Below are 14,899 nucleotides of genomic sequence, written 5' to 3'. Positions count from 1 at the left end.
TGAAGCAGTCTCCCCAAGTTGCACGTGTTGTACTTGTTGTGACTTCTGTGTTCCCTGCAGTAAATAAACCTTGAATCTTTGACGCCGAAGGAAGTGTCCCGTGTCTCTGTAGTTTGTGCGCCGAAACAGGTATCCCATGAAGGTTATAGGTGTTGTTCCCTGGCACCGCTGGTACTGTTAAAAAGTCCAGTCCTTTCTAGCCCCGATTGGAGGGGTCCCCCCATCCTCAAGATGGCGGGCACTTAAAAAAGTGCTTTAACAAGCTTCCCCCCATCTTAGGGGTGGGGTTGGCGGAGGCAAGCACACCTCCTAGCTTTTTTAATGTTACCGCTGCTTTTCCTGCTCAAAGTGGGGGTGTAAACCAGGGACTGCCATCTGTTGCTAGAAGCAGAGGCTGAGGGTTGCATTACGAAGGCGACACGCCTTTGAAGCTTCCCTCTTTGTGCACTGGCTCATTCTGGGGAGGAGGCACGATACCACTGGCAAGGATGTGCATTGCTTCTGGTCCCAGAGAGCAGGGGCTCTCTACCCCAGGGTTCAGAAACATGCCTGTTGGTGTCTGGCTGCCTACAGCCGGTCAGAGACCACACCTAGGTTGGTAGGTTTTCAGGGGGCACCTCTGAAGTGCCCTTTGAGTAAGTTTTAATAAATCTCACACTGGCACCAGTGTGGCTTTATTACAAGGAGCTGTTTGGTACCAAACACTCCTGGGTTTAGTGAAGTCATCATGATGCTGTGAAACTCGAGTTGTCAAGTTCCCAGCCCATGTACTCTCTATGGCTTCCCTGGCATATACAATATTAAGGAATAGACCCTTACATGTAAGTGCATATCTGCTCATGAAGATATGCCCACACCTGGCATATAGTGCACCTTGCTTTAGGGCTCGTAAGTCCTGCTAGGGGGCTGACTTACCAATATCTTAGGCAGTGCTACCTGGCATGTCACACAGGCAGTGTGCCATGTAGACTTGGTTATTATTTCACCTCACACGGTTATGACAGCAGCAGGGGGAGTGGCCTGGTCCTAGTGAGATGGTCCCAGGGGTCCTTCTTCAGCCTCCAGGCCCTAGGTACCCAGGGTACCACTTACTAGGTCAATTAACAAAGAACAAAACAAAATGCATGATCATGGCATTAGGGATCTCAACCCACACATTAAAATCACCAAATAGGAAAAAAACAATATGGATAACTAATAATAGGGCTAGGAAGTCCACACCTGCATCTGCAAAACCAGTACATTCCCCAGGGGGTTGAAAACAAAAGATACAACCAGTGGATGCTGTGTGGGAAAGCCAAATAGAAAACTTCAGAAGTTCTGCCAAGGGAAAAGAGACATGTTTTAGAGGCTGAACTTTCAAACTGTCATTAACGATAATAGTTAGCCCTACACCACTCCTAATGAGCAGGGGTAAATTAAAAATACTGTAGCCATCGGGACAGGCAGCAGCTAAACATGCTGGACGAATGTTAACACCGTTTAGGTGCCTAACATGTCACACATTGGATCGCGATCAGCTTTGGAGCGGGATGCTTCTTGTAACTTATCGATGGGTCTCGGACCTTGAACTATACTATTAGTGGATACCAATCTGCTAGTACTATACAATCTTGACATGAACTCTGGACTAAGACAAATTCACTTTCTTTGTACGCATTAGACTACACGGACTACTTTGAGGGTCTGATTTCCAAGCCTATTGTGGTCACGTTCCCGTCTCTTTAAATTGCCTTATATTTTGAAGATCCATGTGACTTTCAGTGGATCAAAGTTTCTGTGCCCTGATGATCCCTTTGTAGGTGAAACACGTTGGCTGCGAACTGTTTGTTGGATACACTCAGTAATAAAGAAAAGAATCTACAGATGTTCAAAATTCCACAAGCCAGTGCTTCATTGTAGTATAACTTGTGTCTGTGATCTCTTTGTTTGTAAAACTAAATCAGGTGCAGAATCCTGCAAAGTCCAACATTCAGTAACAAAAAAGCATATTTATTTATGTATGAAAATCACCTCATATTTCTACCCTTTGCTTGACTATAGAATGCACACTTAAAGCACAAGACAAGCTGGTTCCCTGCTTCACTGATGGCTGGGCAATATGGTACAAATGAGGGTGGATGATTAACTCCTCAATATTGACCTCACAGTGGTTTACCCAAGCCAAAACATGCATCACTTAAAGGGTCAGAGCCTACTCATGACTCACTGATATTTACTAAGTGTTTTACAAGAATAAACAAGATGTCCATTTTTACGTTCTCCAAGATGGGACTTGAAGTCAATTGCAATACCAACAGCATTTATTTAAGCAATTTGTAGAGCGCAACAAATACCCGTGGGTGTCTTGGCGCTGAGGACGTGGATAAAGGTATTAACGCAGATTGCAGATTGAGTGAATAGCCAGGTCTTTAGTAGATTCCTGAAAGAGAGCAACATAGGGCAAGCTTTGATTTGTGGGGGAAGGGAATTCCATAGTTTTGCCGTGGCATCAGTGAATCTTTTGTCTCTCCAAGAGACCTTGTATGTTCGGGGGACAGTCAGGAGATTGGCAGAAGAAGATCGTAGATTTCTGCAAGGGGTGTGGGTGGACAGGGCTCTCCTTAGATAGATAGGACCTGAGTGATGGATTGCTTTGTAGGCTGTGCATAGTGCCTTGAATTTAATGCGGTTGGGGATTGTGAGCCAGTGTAGCTTTTTCATCACTGCAGAGATGGGTTGGTGCTTGGGAAAAGGGTCAGAGCCTACTCATGACTCACTGATGTCGGCAAGAATAAACAAGATGTCAATTTTTACATTCTCCAAGATGTGACTTGAAGTCAATTGCAATACGAACAGCATGGCTGGCGTGCAGACAGGCTTCCATTTGGTGAGCCAGTTACAAAGACATGCTGCAGGCAGCCGTAAATAGGTGTCTTCTTGTCCGCACTGTATTGTATTGTCTACACTACAAACAATTGATTGCTGTGACAATGGATCACTGATGATCTACATATAAAAAGAAAATATACCTTTTCAAGGAGGTCTCCCCAGGAGTTCTTCTGGTAAGAAGAAACAGTTATGTGAAGAGAGTGGGCATCAGGAAAACAGTCTCCTTGGTGGATAAATCCTCGGGGAAAGTAGAGCAAGTCTCCAGCTTCAAGTACTGTATCCAGAATGGGCTCTCCAATTTCTTCTTGGCTGAAATTTGCTGAACAAAAACGAAAAGGATGAATACTGATCAAACAGGAATGGCTCTTAATATGGATTCAAATGAATTTGCTCCAAAACTAAAATGAAGGCTTGCTATAGTGGCAGATGTGATGCCATCAACAGCTTCTCACAGTATACAGGAAAGGTGTACACAGTAATAGTGTTATGAAGTGCAGTTTATTCAGCTAGCAAAACTACCCAATGCATGTTGGTGACGAATCACTGTGGGCACACGATGAGCACACACTGCCACATCTAGCGACCGAAGGAGGTTGTGAGGAGAAAATTACATATCATTAAATGGGGTCTTTCCTGCATTTTCTGTAAGAACAAGGACTGCAGCAATCCACTAAGAGATCCTCCCACAAAAACTCCACAGGAAGGAGAAGTCCTTTTCCTCTTGCAAATGTTCCTGCTGCTGCTCTTGCTCACTTGTTGGGGCCCAATCTGGTTCTAAAAGGCTGAAATTGGAGTTCCCAGTTCCTTCCGCAGGCCGTTCCCAGGCCTAGATCGTTTGACGGGTCAAAACATTAAGAAGCTATGGAGATGTAACAACATCATTGCACTACCAGAAGGTTTGATATTGAATAGTATTTTTGAAGGTATACTATAGAGTACAGATTTCGAGAACACATTATCCAAAAGAACAATAAGCTACATTTTATGAATTAATAATAATATTTGTTTGCAGTGCTGCCTTTTGATGTCAGCTATGGTATGTACTGAGTTGTAGCCCTGAAGAAGGGATTTAAGACATCATGAAACACATGTTGGCTTTCACATTTCACAATAAAGGGGGCATATTGCCACTCTATTTTTTATTTTAAAGGAATTCATGCTCATTTCTTTAGACAACCTGGTAGCACTATTGGACTAACATGTGTTTTAGACAAGTGAACTACATTGTGCAATGGCTTTGTAAAATACATTCTAGATGCAAGTTTAAAAAAAAAAAAAAAGTAAAACATTTTGCCTGCCACAGTTCTAATATATGTGAAAATAGACTTGAAAAGACAACAAGACACATGAGGCTGTAAATGAAGTTTTCTTAAAGATGAAGACAGACATCTCTTGCTTTGAACACTTACAAATCACCTAAATGAAGATTCAGAGTAATACTCACTACTTGAATACTGTGGTAATAATTCTGTGCTTTTCCTGTAAGTAAATAAGTAAAAAACATTAACAAGGAAATTCAAAATCCAGTACTCCAGAACCTAACTAAGAGGAGACACCCATAGGCAAATATTGCAAACTAGGGTTACCCACGTTGTACCCTTAACTCCTCTAATTGAAGTGTAGCAGCTCCTAAAAGGCAATACTTGACAGTAGCTCAATGAACAAATATCACAAGTCATATCTCAATAGTGTTAGAACATCAACATGTGTTTTTTTTAAACCATATACTTAATTTTAGAAAACTGCGATGAAATAGAACAGTATCAATTAAATTCGCAATGATATGTCATAACTTCAAAATCGTATCTTAATACATAGCCCATACACAATGTATTACTTTCGCTCAAAAAAATTGGGGCACAAAGGAATATAGCTCAGTTCAGATTATTATTAAAGATAGCAGGGCTAATGAAAAGTCTGAGTAATAGAAGCATGTAATTGCGTTGTTTGTTGAAGGGGGTGAGAACCAGTCTAAAATAATAGCCACAACCCTTGTCAGGGTGAACCACTAAATTAACTTGAGCTCAACCCACTGGTAGCCAAGGCACAAAGCTGACAGGCTTAATTTACAGACAACATATAAAGTAATTATGAAGTACTCAAACAGTAACAGACTGGGGAGGATCCGCTGCCATTATTCTCCTGGATATCAGCTCTTGCTTTGACACAGTAAACCATGATATTATAACTGAAAGAAATCAGAGTTTGGGAATTTCGGGTATCGCTCTTTACTGGCTACAGTCTCTCCTTGCTGATAGGGCCCTACCCTTTCTAACGTATATATGAGACCACAGACTGAAATCATCCAGCCCTTCGGGATTTCAATGATTTCCTATGCAGACGATACTCAATTTGTCTTCTCCCTCACTCAGATTTAAAACTTCCACTCCTTGTCGCTAGCTCCTTGCCTTGAGAATGCTGCTTATTGGATGAGTAACTCCTGCCTTAAGCTAAATGGAGGAAAAACAGAGCTTATGATCCTTGGCAATAATCCTAACTCCTCTATAAGGTTTGGTTGGCCAAGCTATTTGGGTCATCTTCCTGCTCCAAAAACAGCCATAAAGAGTCTGGAAATGTGGCTGGACAACACTTTGAACTTTGATGCTCAAGCAGTAAAACTAGCAGCTGTCTGCTATGGTATGCTTAGAATGTTACGAAATATTCTCCCTCTTCTTCCCTCCATTTCAAAGAGGCTGGTGGTCCACGTTCTCATCTTTTCCTGCCTGGACTACGGCAACTCTCTATCTTGGAGCACCAAAAGCTACAATAAGGAAGCTGCATGTGGTACAGAATTCTGCTGCTTGGATTCTCTACAACCTCCCGAGACACCAATCCCCTTCTAGCCTTGAGCACCCTCCATTAGCTCCTGGTGGCTGAGAGAATTACATTTAAACCATTGTGTATCATCCATAGGGCAATCCTTGATGAAGAAATCATGATATCTAGCTCCATGGATTGCCATACCTTTCCAGCAGAACTCTACGCTCTTCTAATGCACATTCGGCCACAGTTTCTCGGATTCAAAAGTCAAATATGAAGGGCGCTCCTTTGTCTATAATGCAGTTAGATTTTGGAACAGCATCCCTCTTTCTCTGTGATCTGTCCAAAAGGAACTCCCTTTTCAGAAAGCAGAGAAAACCTGGCTCTTTCAGAACAGCTCCCTCTAAAGCGGCCTCGACATCGACGGACTATGAAGTTGAGCAGAGAACATACCAGGAGCTATGGTGAAGTCAGGCCCTGTGGCAATGCACCCTTTTCGGATAGGCTAGGAAGGTTGATACTGGTCTACTGATGGTGCCCCATGGACAAAGTTCACAGGAGGTTTCGAAGTTTTTTTTTTATAAGGGGATCTCAAACCCTATCACTATGATTCAGACACCCTTAAAAATGATTCATTCAAACCATTGGATAGGTCATGGTTGCTACCCACAGATGTTATGGTGCTTGACACTAAGTGCTTCTGATAAGTTACATTGTGAATAGGTATGTTTTCCTAGCCTTGTAGAATTGGCACAGAGTTAGGCAGGAGATGAATATGAACAGCAGTGTTTTTCAAGGGAACTTCTGCATCATAAGAATAGAAGTGACCACCAAGACAGACAACACTAGAACAGAGATACTAGAAAATTTGCTAGTAGCTAAACTTTCCTGGATAAATAGAAAATCTCTTGCAAAGGAACATAGTATCTGTTCTCTGCAGGACACAATGTACAATAAAGAGAGACTTGAAATAAAATGTTTTCTGATTGGAGGTCAGTTGAGTTTAAACAGGTGAAAAGAGATATTGTTAGATTAGTATATGTTTCTAAAAAGGTGTGCTGTACATTCTAGGTGACTTTAAAGCGACGTAGCAGATATTCAGCTAGGCCCGAAGGTAAACCACTATAAGTGTTGAGCTGTGAATCATTTTCCTTAACCCCTACCGCGTTTTCCTGCTGTGCGCTGAAAAAGAAATGGCTTGTTTGTGACAAAGCCAGCTCGTCATCCGCGCAGCGCAGGTAACGCTGATGACGAGCTGGCTTTGTCATCAGCGCCGAAGTGGGTTAAAGAGTCCCAAGTAGAAGAAACTATGTAGAAGGAATATTTTTGAAGGGGAGCAAAAGACTGGGATGCATAAAAAGTCTATCAATATAAGCTTTATTCGGTTTTAAGAATAAAAAAACATATAAGCAGTACAGCTATAAAATAGCACATCCAACAAAATCCAGCTAAAGACATACTAGATACAAAAATGCTTATAGAGGCCACAATCATTACAAACAATCCCATACAAAACATGTAATTACAGCTTTTCCTCAAATGTCCAACAACTTTAAAAAAAACTAGGAACATTAAGTATGATGTCTCCTGTAAACATCTGCACATAAATAAGGGCAGGTCGAACTGGAGTAAAATTTGCCCTTTTCAATACCGGGAGAAAATATAAATTCTTGGGAACAGAGTAAAAACTACAAAACATAGTAAAATGTAAAGTGTCCTGCGGAGACCTATTGTTGCAGCTGCAGGACAAAAGCTTTTAACCCCAATTCTCACAGCGAAGGTAGGCTAACAAAAAAGGCAATAGGTCATAAAAACCGGTCATACCGGCTTTTAATAAACAAAAAGCAGGGCTCAGTGCAGGGCACAGTTTTCAACATGATATATCGAACACTGGGCTTCAAAAAAAAAGCCCTCCTCCCTAACCGATTATCTCCATTTAAGGACAGGGTCTTTCACCAGGTTATAGTCCTTTTTACAGATCCCGTCTGGATTACTAAATAGTTCCACCATTCCTGGACTCAATAAGGAGTTTTGAATATATTTAAACCAAGGGATATGAAGGAAGTAGTAAAGAGACAGGCAATCTTTTATAATATCCTTGCTCAAGTGTATTCCAGGTCGGGACCAAATATCCACCAGAAGTCAGATAAATAGTGTCTTAACCGCATGCGCGCTAGCGGTTTTCCCGCAGTGCGCGACGGTTTTTAAAAACCCGCTTTACATGACGAGCTGAGCTCGTCATTATTGTACGAGAAGCGTAACTCATGACGAGCTCAGCTCGTCATGAGCGTCGAAGGGGTAAAAAAGGCATCCAACCATTTGCAGCTCATCCAGGTGAATGTATCCTCAGATCTCGCTCCCATATACTGCTTTAGAGATACACTTAGCCCTATAAATCTGTACAAGAGCCCCAGTGGGTCTGCTGCCCGGCCGTGCTGCAAAGTTGAAAACAGCAGCATTTGCCCTAAAAAAAACCCTCTTCCAACCGGAAGGGCGCCAACCAGAGGCAGAATCGAACAACATGCCCAGATAAGAGAACACACTAGTCTGTGGCACAGGAGACAACCCAACTTTAAATGTAGACGAATTAGTAGAAAGCGGGCCAAAAACCATTGTGTATGATTTTTTTTTAGCATTCTCTGAAAGATCTAACTCCTCCATGAAGTGGACAAAGGAATTTAACAAGGACTGAGGACACCTAGCAGTTCTTGCCATCAGAACCACATTGTCTGTGTATAATAAGACTGGTAGACAATGCTTCTCCACCTGTGGGCAATCGACCTTAAGATCCACTAAAACTTGCCCTAGTTTGTTAATATATAGGTTAAAAAGAAAGGGGGCGCACCCTCTTTGGATTTTTAAACTTTGTGTAACCTTTAAATCTATAAAATAACGTACCTCAGCCACAGTATTTTTATGAAGATCTCTCAAAAATAAAACAATGTCCCGATCCACCCCCATAGATTGCATGATCTGCCAGAGCTTATAACTAAAGGATGCGATCAAACGCAGATGAAAGTTCCATAAATGCGAAATAAATTGAACCAGGACAGCAATGGTGTATTTACTAAGGACTAGGTATACGTTCAGACACAGATGTACTGTTGACCACAGGACAGGATTAAATAGTGTCCAGTTAGAAAGCCTTTCCAAGACAATACGCCCCACCACCTTGACCACAGAATAAATCAACAAGATGGGCCTGTAACAGTGGGTGCTGTCCCTATCCCCCTACTTAAAAACAGGGACAATGATGGACGTTGCCCAAGAGGAGTGCGGGACCAACAATCACTGCCACATTGATAAGACCGGTCAAGATTCTAGTCCAAACCTCCACGTCTTGCACAAAGAGGTCGGGTGGTATCCAATCTGGGCCAGGGGCTTAATTCATACACAGTCCCAGAATACCCTTCCTAACCTCCTTAACAGAAAATATGAGAGCAGCTTTCTCTCCTACCACACCCACACCCCCACCCCATGTGGGTGATGGGGGGTTGTAGATTTCTTCAAGTGGGCCATCCAACTCTCTTCAGAGCTGTGAGCCTTCATTGAGGAAGCAGCCTTAGTTGCAAAAAAGGGGCTCCTGATGATATTCCAAAATGTAGAACTACTTTGCAAAGTACTAGCCTTGTTCCGATCTGACCAGGGCTCCTACTTTAAGATGGTCTTGCGTCTGGTCAGTTCTTGTTTATACAATCTACGGCTATTCTTTACTAAGGAAGAATCCCTGGGTTTAACACACAGTGCACACTTGACATTTTTCAATGCCCGAGAGCATCCTGAATCAAACCACCCGGCAACAAAACCTGTTGCCATTATGCGGGTGCTTTCATGAGGGTTAAAATAGTATCCAAAATCTCAGAAAAAACCTCCAGAATTCACACTGGACTACTCAGTTGGGAGATATAAAATTTAAAATCCTGCTTACATTGGGTTTAAAGAGAATTATAAAGCGAGTCTGGAATTATCTGTGACCACGTAATCATCCTGCCCCAGTCAGTGGCCTTGGTGACTCCTTTTATACCCACCATAGGGATTTGAGCCAACTTGGACCAATAACAAAGTTACATCAACCGGGTTATGTCCACTAAAAGGGCTCAAAGGTATCATAACATCAGAAATATAGGGAGAAAGAAATGGTTAACAAAAATAAAGTTGACGAATGCCTAGCCCTATAAAGGTGGGGTTAATGTCCTTCCTCATAGGGGACAGCTTTCCCATGGATGAAACCAGATCAAACTCATTCAATATGGCATTAAGACAAGTACCCTGATAGGTGTGTTCCAAGTGCGTTCTAGTCATAAGGGAACATCCTAGGGATTCTACACCTCCAACCCTCGGGTCCCCACATAGATGGACATTAAAATCACCAGACACCTTTACATTCGTGGTGGACAAGTTCAAACCTTTCAAGTTCCTTAAATAGGAGCCAAAACATCAATATTACTAATGCCCGGAGGGGAGGAGATAGGGTTATAAAAATTCAACAAAAGCAACTTATTAGAGCCTGTAGAAAATACAAGAGTTGGCAGGGTGGGCACTTCTGTTGGATGAATAATGAAACTACATGTGATAGCGAAGGATACAAAAAATAACCAACACTCCCCTCCGCCCCAATTAAGGGGTGGCAGATATAAAAAAAAGTCTTATAACCATCCAAGAAGAAACAGTCATGGGTGGCCCAAGACTCCTGAAGTCAGATCACATCACAGACTTTGATAAAACACTTCCACTTGGGGTCAGAAAACTTGCCAGAAAGTCCACTGATATTCCAACTGATTGCTTTACACTCCTCAGAGTCCTTAGATCAAACAACCAAAGCATCTGAAGAACTCTGGGCTGGAGAAGCATCCCCTGCGCGATCTAATGATTATCCCCAACCAGTCAATAGAAGATAATAGGGCAAATCTGTTAGAAAGCACCATATCACTAGAAGCGCCCTGCTGTGTGTCCCAAATCATAGTCAAGCGACCTAGGCCTGCCTCTGACTGAGATGTGAGGTGTAGTCTGCTGGTCTGTAAAAGAATCCCAAATAATAAAAAGTCTCTCCCAAATTGTGAGCACTCCGGTGTCAAAGGAGTGCCACACTTGCCCTGCCAACACCTACAAGTCCAGAATGGGAGTTTGCCACCAGACACCAAGACTTCAGTTTTACTGATTTTAACAATATATTATTAGGTGGCATGTATTGTGCCACTGATATAAGGCAGGAATTAAAAGTAGTTGGAATACTGGAGGAGAGGCCATCTAATCATGTAAAAAACTGTCATCTGCATAAAAGTAAGCCTCATACCTGATGAGCAGGCACAAGACAAATGATGGAAGGAATGCAGAACAAATCAAATATTCATCCCCAGAACCAGACCAGAACAACCGGTCCCAGGATGCATGTTTCCCATCCAGGGAGGACCTGGCTTGGCAGTTCGGGCTAGACTGTTCCCATGGGGAGCAGGGTCAAGATTGATTTGCATATGGCTGGGTTTAAACTGGAGTGGAATGGGCAAAAAAATCAATAGCTTTAGGCCCAGATCACTGTAATGGGGTGAATGCTTGACATTGTTCAGCATTCCGTCCATCAATTGTTCTTTTTGCATTAGTCAGCCCAAGTGGAACGGGCATGTCCAGAACTTGGGTCCCGTGCTCACCATACCACTGGATTCAAGCTAGCCTGGCTGATGTGCGGTAATACCCCAAAACCAGTCCCAGGATGCTGGTTTTCAGTAAAAGGAGGACCTGGCTTGGCAGTTCGGGCTGGACTGTTCCCATGGGGAGCAAGGTCAAGACGGATTTGCATATGGCTGGGTGTAAAGTAGAATGGTACGGTGGGCACAAAAAACGATGAATTTAGGGTCAGATCTCTACTGGGGTGAATGCTTGACATTTTTCAGCATTCCGCTTATCAATTGCTCTTTTTGCTCATACCTGATGAGGACAGCAACATACACACTGAAGGAGGCAGCCCTCAGGTGGGTTACCTGGATGCACACAACACCCAAAGGGCTTAAAGTCAATAAGAAAGAGAGGGAGAAGAAGACATTTCTTAGAGACAAAGGATTCTACTCAGCTCAGTGACTTGGCTGGGATATCCAAAACAAGAAATCCATTCTATCATAATTGGATGGTTGACCAGAAATTATTCCTGTTTTTAAGAAAGGGGACAAATCTTGCCCAGGTAACTATGGGCCAATAAGCCTAATTGACTGTCTACAAAAGATAACGGGGAGGCTGATGCTTAATAGAGTACAAGAATGCAATTAGGAGTTTATGGTTCTGTCCCCACTGCAAGCTGGGTTTCGAGCTTTCACTAGTACGATCAAGCGTTCAGGGTTGTTTTGATCTATTGGAAGATAGTGACACTGGACAGCAGTAGCCTATACGCCGCCTTTGTAGACCTTAAGTCGGCATTCGACCTTGTCCACTGCACTAAGCTATGGTCCACCTTACAAGAGCTAGGGATGCCATCCGAACTACTGCCTCTCATCATCAGACGCTACCTCGAGTGCTACAAATGATGACTGGACTATACTCACCGCCCTAAAGAAAGAACTCATTAGGATCACCATGCATGGTATAATGATGACCGAGTACCTGAGAAATAAAATTGCCCCATTGGGCCTCATCGTGAATATTATACCAAGACTCTTTCTCGAAGATAAACAGTTCAAGGTCGAGTGGGTACAAGTCTCCTGGAAATGCACTAAAGACCTGCTCTTCCTCATTGTACAAACATCCAAACGATTAGCAGAGGCCCTACAAGAGAAAATCTCAGCCATAGAGGCCACAATGAGAAGCACGGTCAATAAGAACACCAAGGCCAATTTTACCAACAAACTAGCGGAGATCAACCAAGAAATGGCTGATCACCATGAATATCTCCTTAATCAAAAAACTGCCAAATTACAGAAAGACATTGCCAAGTTCGAGAAGGAGAAAGTCTACCCTTACCTCAAGGATGGCTTCAAGAATAAGAAGACATCCTACTCCTCCGATGAAAATACGGATAACAGCCGGCGAGGCTCCACTAGTAGTGACTCCAGTGGAGGGTACAACTCCAGGAACAACCGGGCTCCACAACATCCTAATTGGCAATCAGGTTACCATCAAGGACCGGTCTTTCATGGCCCTCCGCATATGGCACCCCCATGGCAATACCCCTTCTATCAACAGGGTCCGCCACAATTCTTCCCCTCAAATCCGCCACCTTTTCAAGGCAGAGGCTGGGGCAGAGGAAGAGGGCGAAAGCGAGGTGGACAGAAAGGAGTACAGTGGCAGGACCAACCAACACCACAGACATCGGTGGAAACCAGGAGCACCACCAGGGGGAGAAGAGTTTGACGGTAAATCTATCGAAGAAGGTTCTGACCCCTATTGAGACTCAAGTCCTAGAAAAAAGACTGGGTTTTGTCCCCACACCAATCCCTGATACATTTCAAGAAATGATTGAGCTCAAACAACTGTTCAGGAAGATACGCTTGAAAGCTTTCTTCCTAGACAAACCAGAACCGGATAATTCTGATTCAGGTCTACGGAAACCTTCCACCTTTACACCCACAGATGGGATGGTTCCCCCTGAAATTCTGACCTTTGAGAGAGCAGTCCTCAACACCCTCAATAACAAACCACCATGCAAACAATTCAACAATTTAACCAGCTTGGAGAAGCAGGCTTGCCAGGCCCTGGGGAATAATAACACGATTGTTATTAAACAAGCAGACAAGGGGGGCGCTACAGTCATCCAAGACTATGAAGCATATGACCTGGAATGTAGACGTCATCTTTCTAACAGCTCCCACTACAGACCCCTCACTATAGATCCTACCAAACGCTTGTCAACCACGATCATGAGTCTCGTGATAGAGGGTGAAACCAATGAATGGCTGTCAAACAAGGAAGCAGATTTTCTTATTACCTCCGAACCAGTCACGCCCTACTTCTATACCCTCCCCAAAATACACAAGGGGGTCACACCTGTACCAGGAAGGCCCATCGTGTCAGGCATAGGATCCCTTTTGGAACCCCTGTCTCAATTCTGCGACGTATTTCTTCAGCCATTGGTGAAGAAAATCCCTTCCTTCCTCCAAGATACCAGAGATGTCCTACGTCTTATTGAAGATATGGATGGGAGGGAGAACGTCGACCTAATAGTGACCCTGGACGTAGAGGCACTCTACACTAACATCCCCCAACAAGCAACCTTGGAAGCAGTGGAGAATGCCTTGAGATCTGAGGAGTGGACATCCAGCACCCCCATCTCTTTCATCATGGCCCTTGCGAGCATAGCCCTGACGGAAAATTTCTTCAGGTATGAATCGCAATTATACCATCAGATCCGTGGTGCATCCATGGGTTCTACCTTTGCGCCGAGCCTGGCTTGCCTTTACATGGCCTCTTTTGAGGAACAGGTCATCTACCCTGCTACAACCAATCCCTTTCTCGAACATCTCTCCCTCTGGCGTCGCTATATCGACGACATCTTGATCCTTTGGAAAGGGGACAGGACGAGCTGTGAGGCTTTTTGCTCCTGGATTAACCTGCAGAACCCGTACCTAAAATTTACGGGTACAATCTCCGCCATTTCTCTCCCCTTCCTTGATCTCACTATCAGGCTGGATCCTTCAGAGATTACTACGACTCTCTATAGGAAAGAAACCGACAGGAACAGTCTCCTCCCTTACCAGAGCCACCACACTCGAGCCCTGAGGGATAATCTCCCCTTCGGACAATTTCTCCGAATACGAAGAAACTGTACATCACTGACCGATTTTGCACGTGAATCCTCTACCCTCCAACATAAACTCCAGGATAAGGGCTATCCAACCAGACTTCTGAATCTATCCTTTAAAAGGGCACGCAACAACAACAGAGAAGCTTTGCTGGAGTCAAACCCCAAGCCCACAACTGATGTCATTACCTGTGTAACAACCTATACCAGGAACTCCACTTTTATCAAGAAAACAATCAACTCACACTGGGGCACTCTGAACTCCGCTGGGCTGGATATTCCCCGCCCACGCTTTGCTTTTAAAAGAACTGCTAACCTTAAGGACACCCTGACCCACACCCGACCCAAGAAGTCAAGCACCCACCATGAGAATCCCTTGTGGGACCTGCCACCAGTGGTTGGGCACTACAGGTGTGGCAGCTGCATCGCCTGTCCACAAACTATACAAAGCAAAGAGATCAAGCTGACAGCAACGTTCACCTGGCACATGAACAAACACACCAATTGCAACAGTAGCCGCTGCATATACATGCTTATATGCCCCTG

General features: G+C 43.7%; 1 protein-coding gene across 1 annotated transcript in view; it reads right to left on the bottom strand.

The window, feature by feature from the left end:
* The window catches only part of RIOX1 (ribosomal oxygenase 1), a 268,462-nt gene that overhangs the window by 125,161 nt on the left and 128,402 nt on the right, over window positions 1-14,899 (bottom strand). Inside the window, exons 8-9 of the mRNA XM_078649274.1 lie at window positions 4,316-4,350; window positions 3,012-3,190 (exon numbers count right to left, since the gene is read on the bottom strand). Coding sequence (XP_078505400.1) covers window positions 3,012-3,190; window positions 4,316-4,350 — 214 coding nt within the window. The remainder of the gene's footprint in view (window positions 1-3,011; window positions 3,191-4,315; window positions 4,351-14,899) is intronic.

Source organism: Lissotriton helveticus, chromosome 6 (assembly GCF_964261635.1).
Source record: "Lissotriton helveticus chromosome 6, aLisHel1.1, whole genome shotgun sequence".
Taxonomy (NCBI): Eukaryota; Metazoa; Chordata; class Amphibia; order Caudata; family Salamandridae; genus Lissotriton; species Lissotriton helveticus.
Note: the sequence above shows the minus strand (reverse complement) of the source record. Positions and strands in the feature narration are given on the sequence as shown.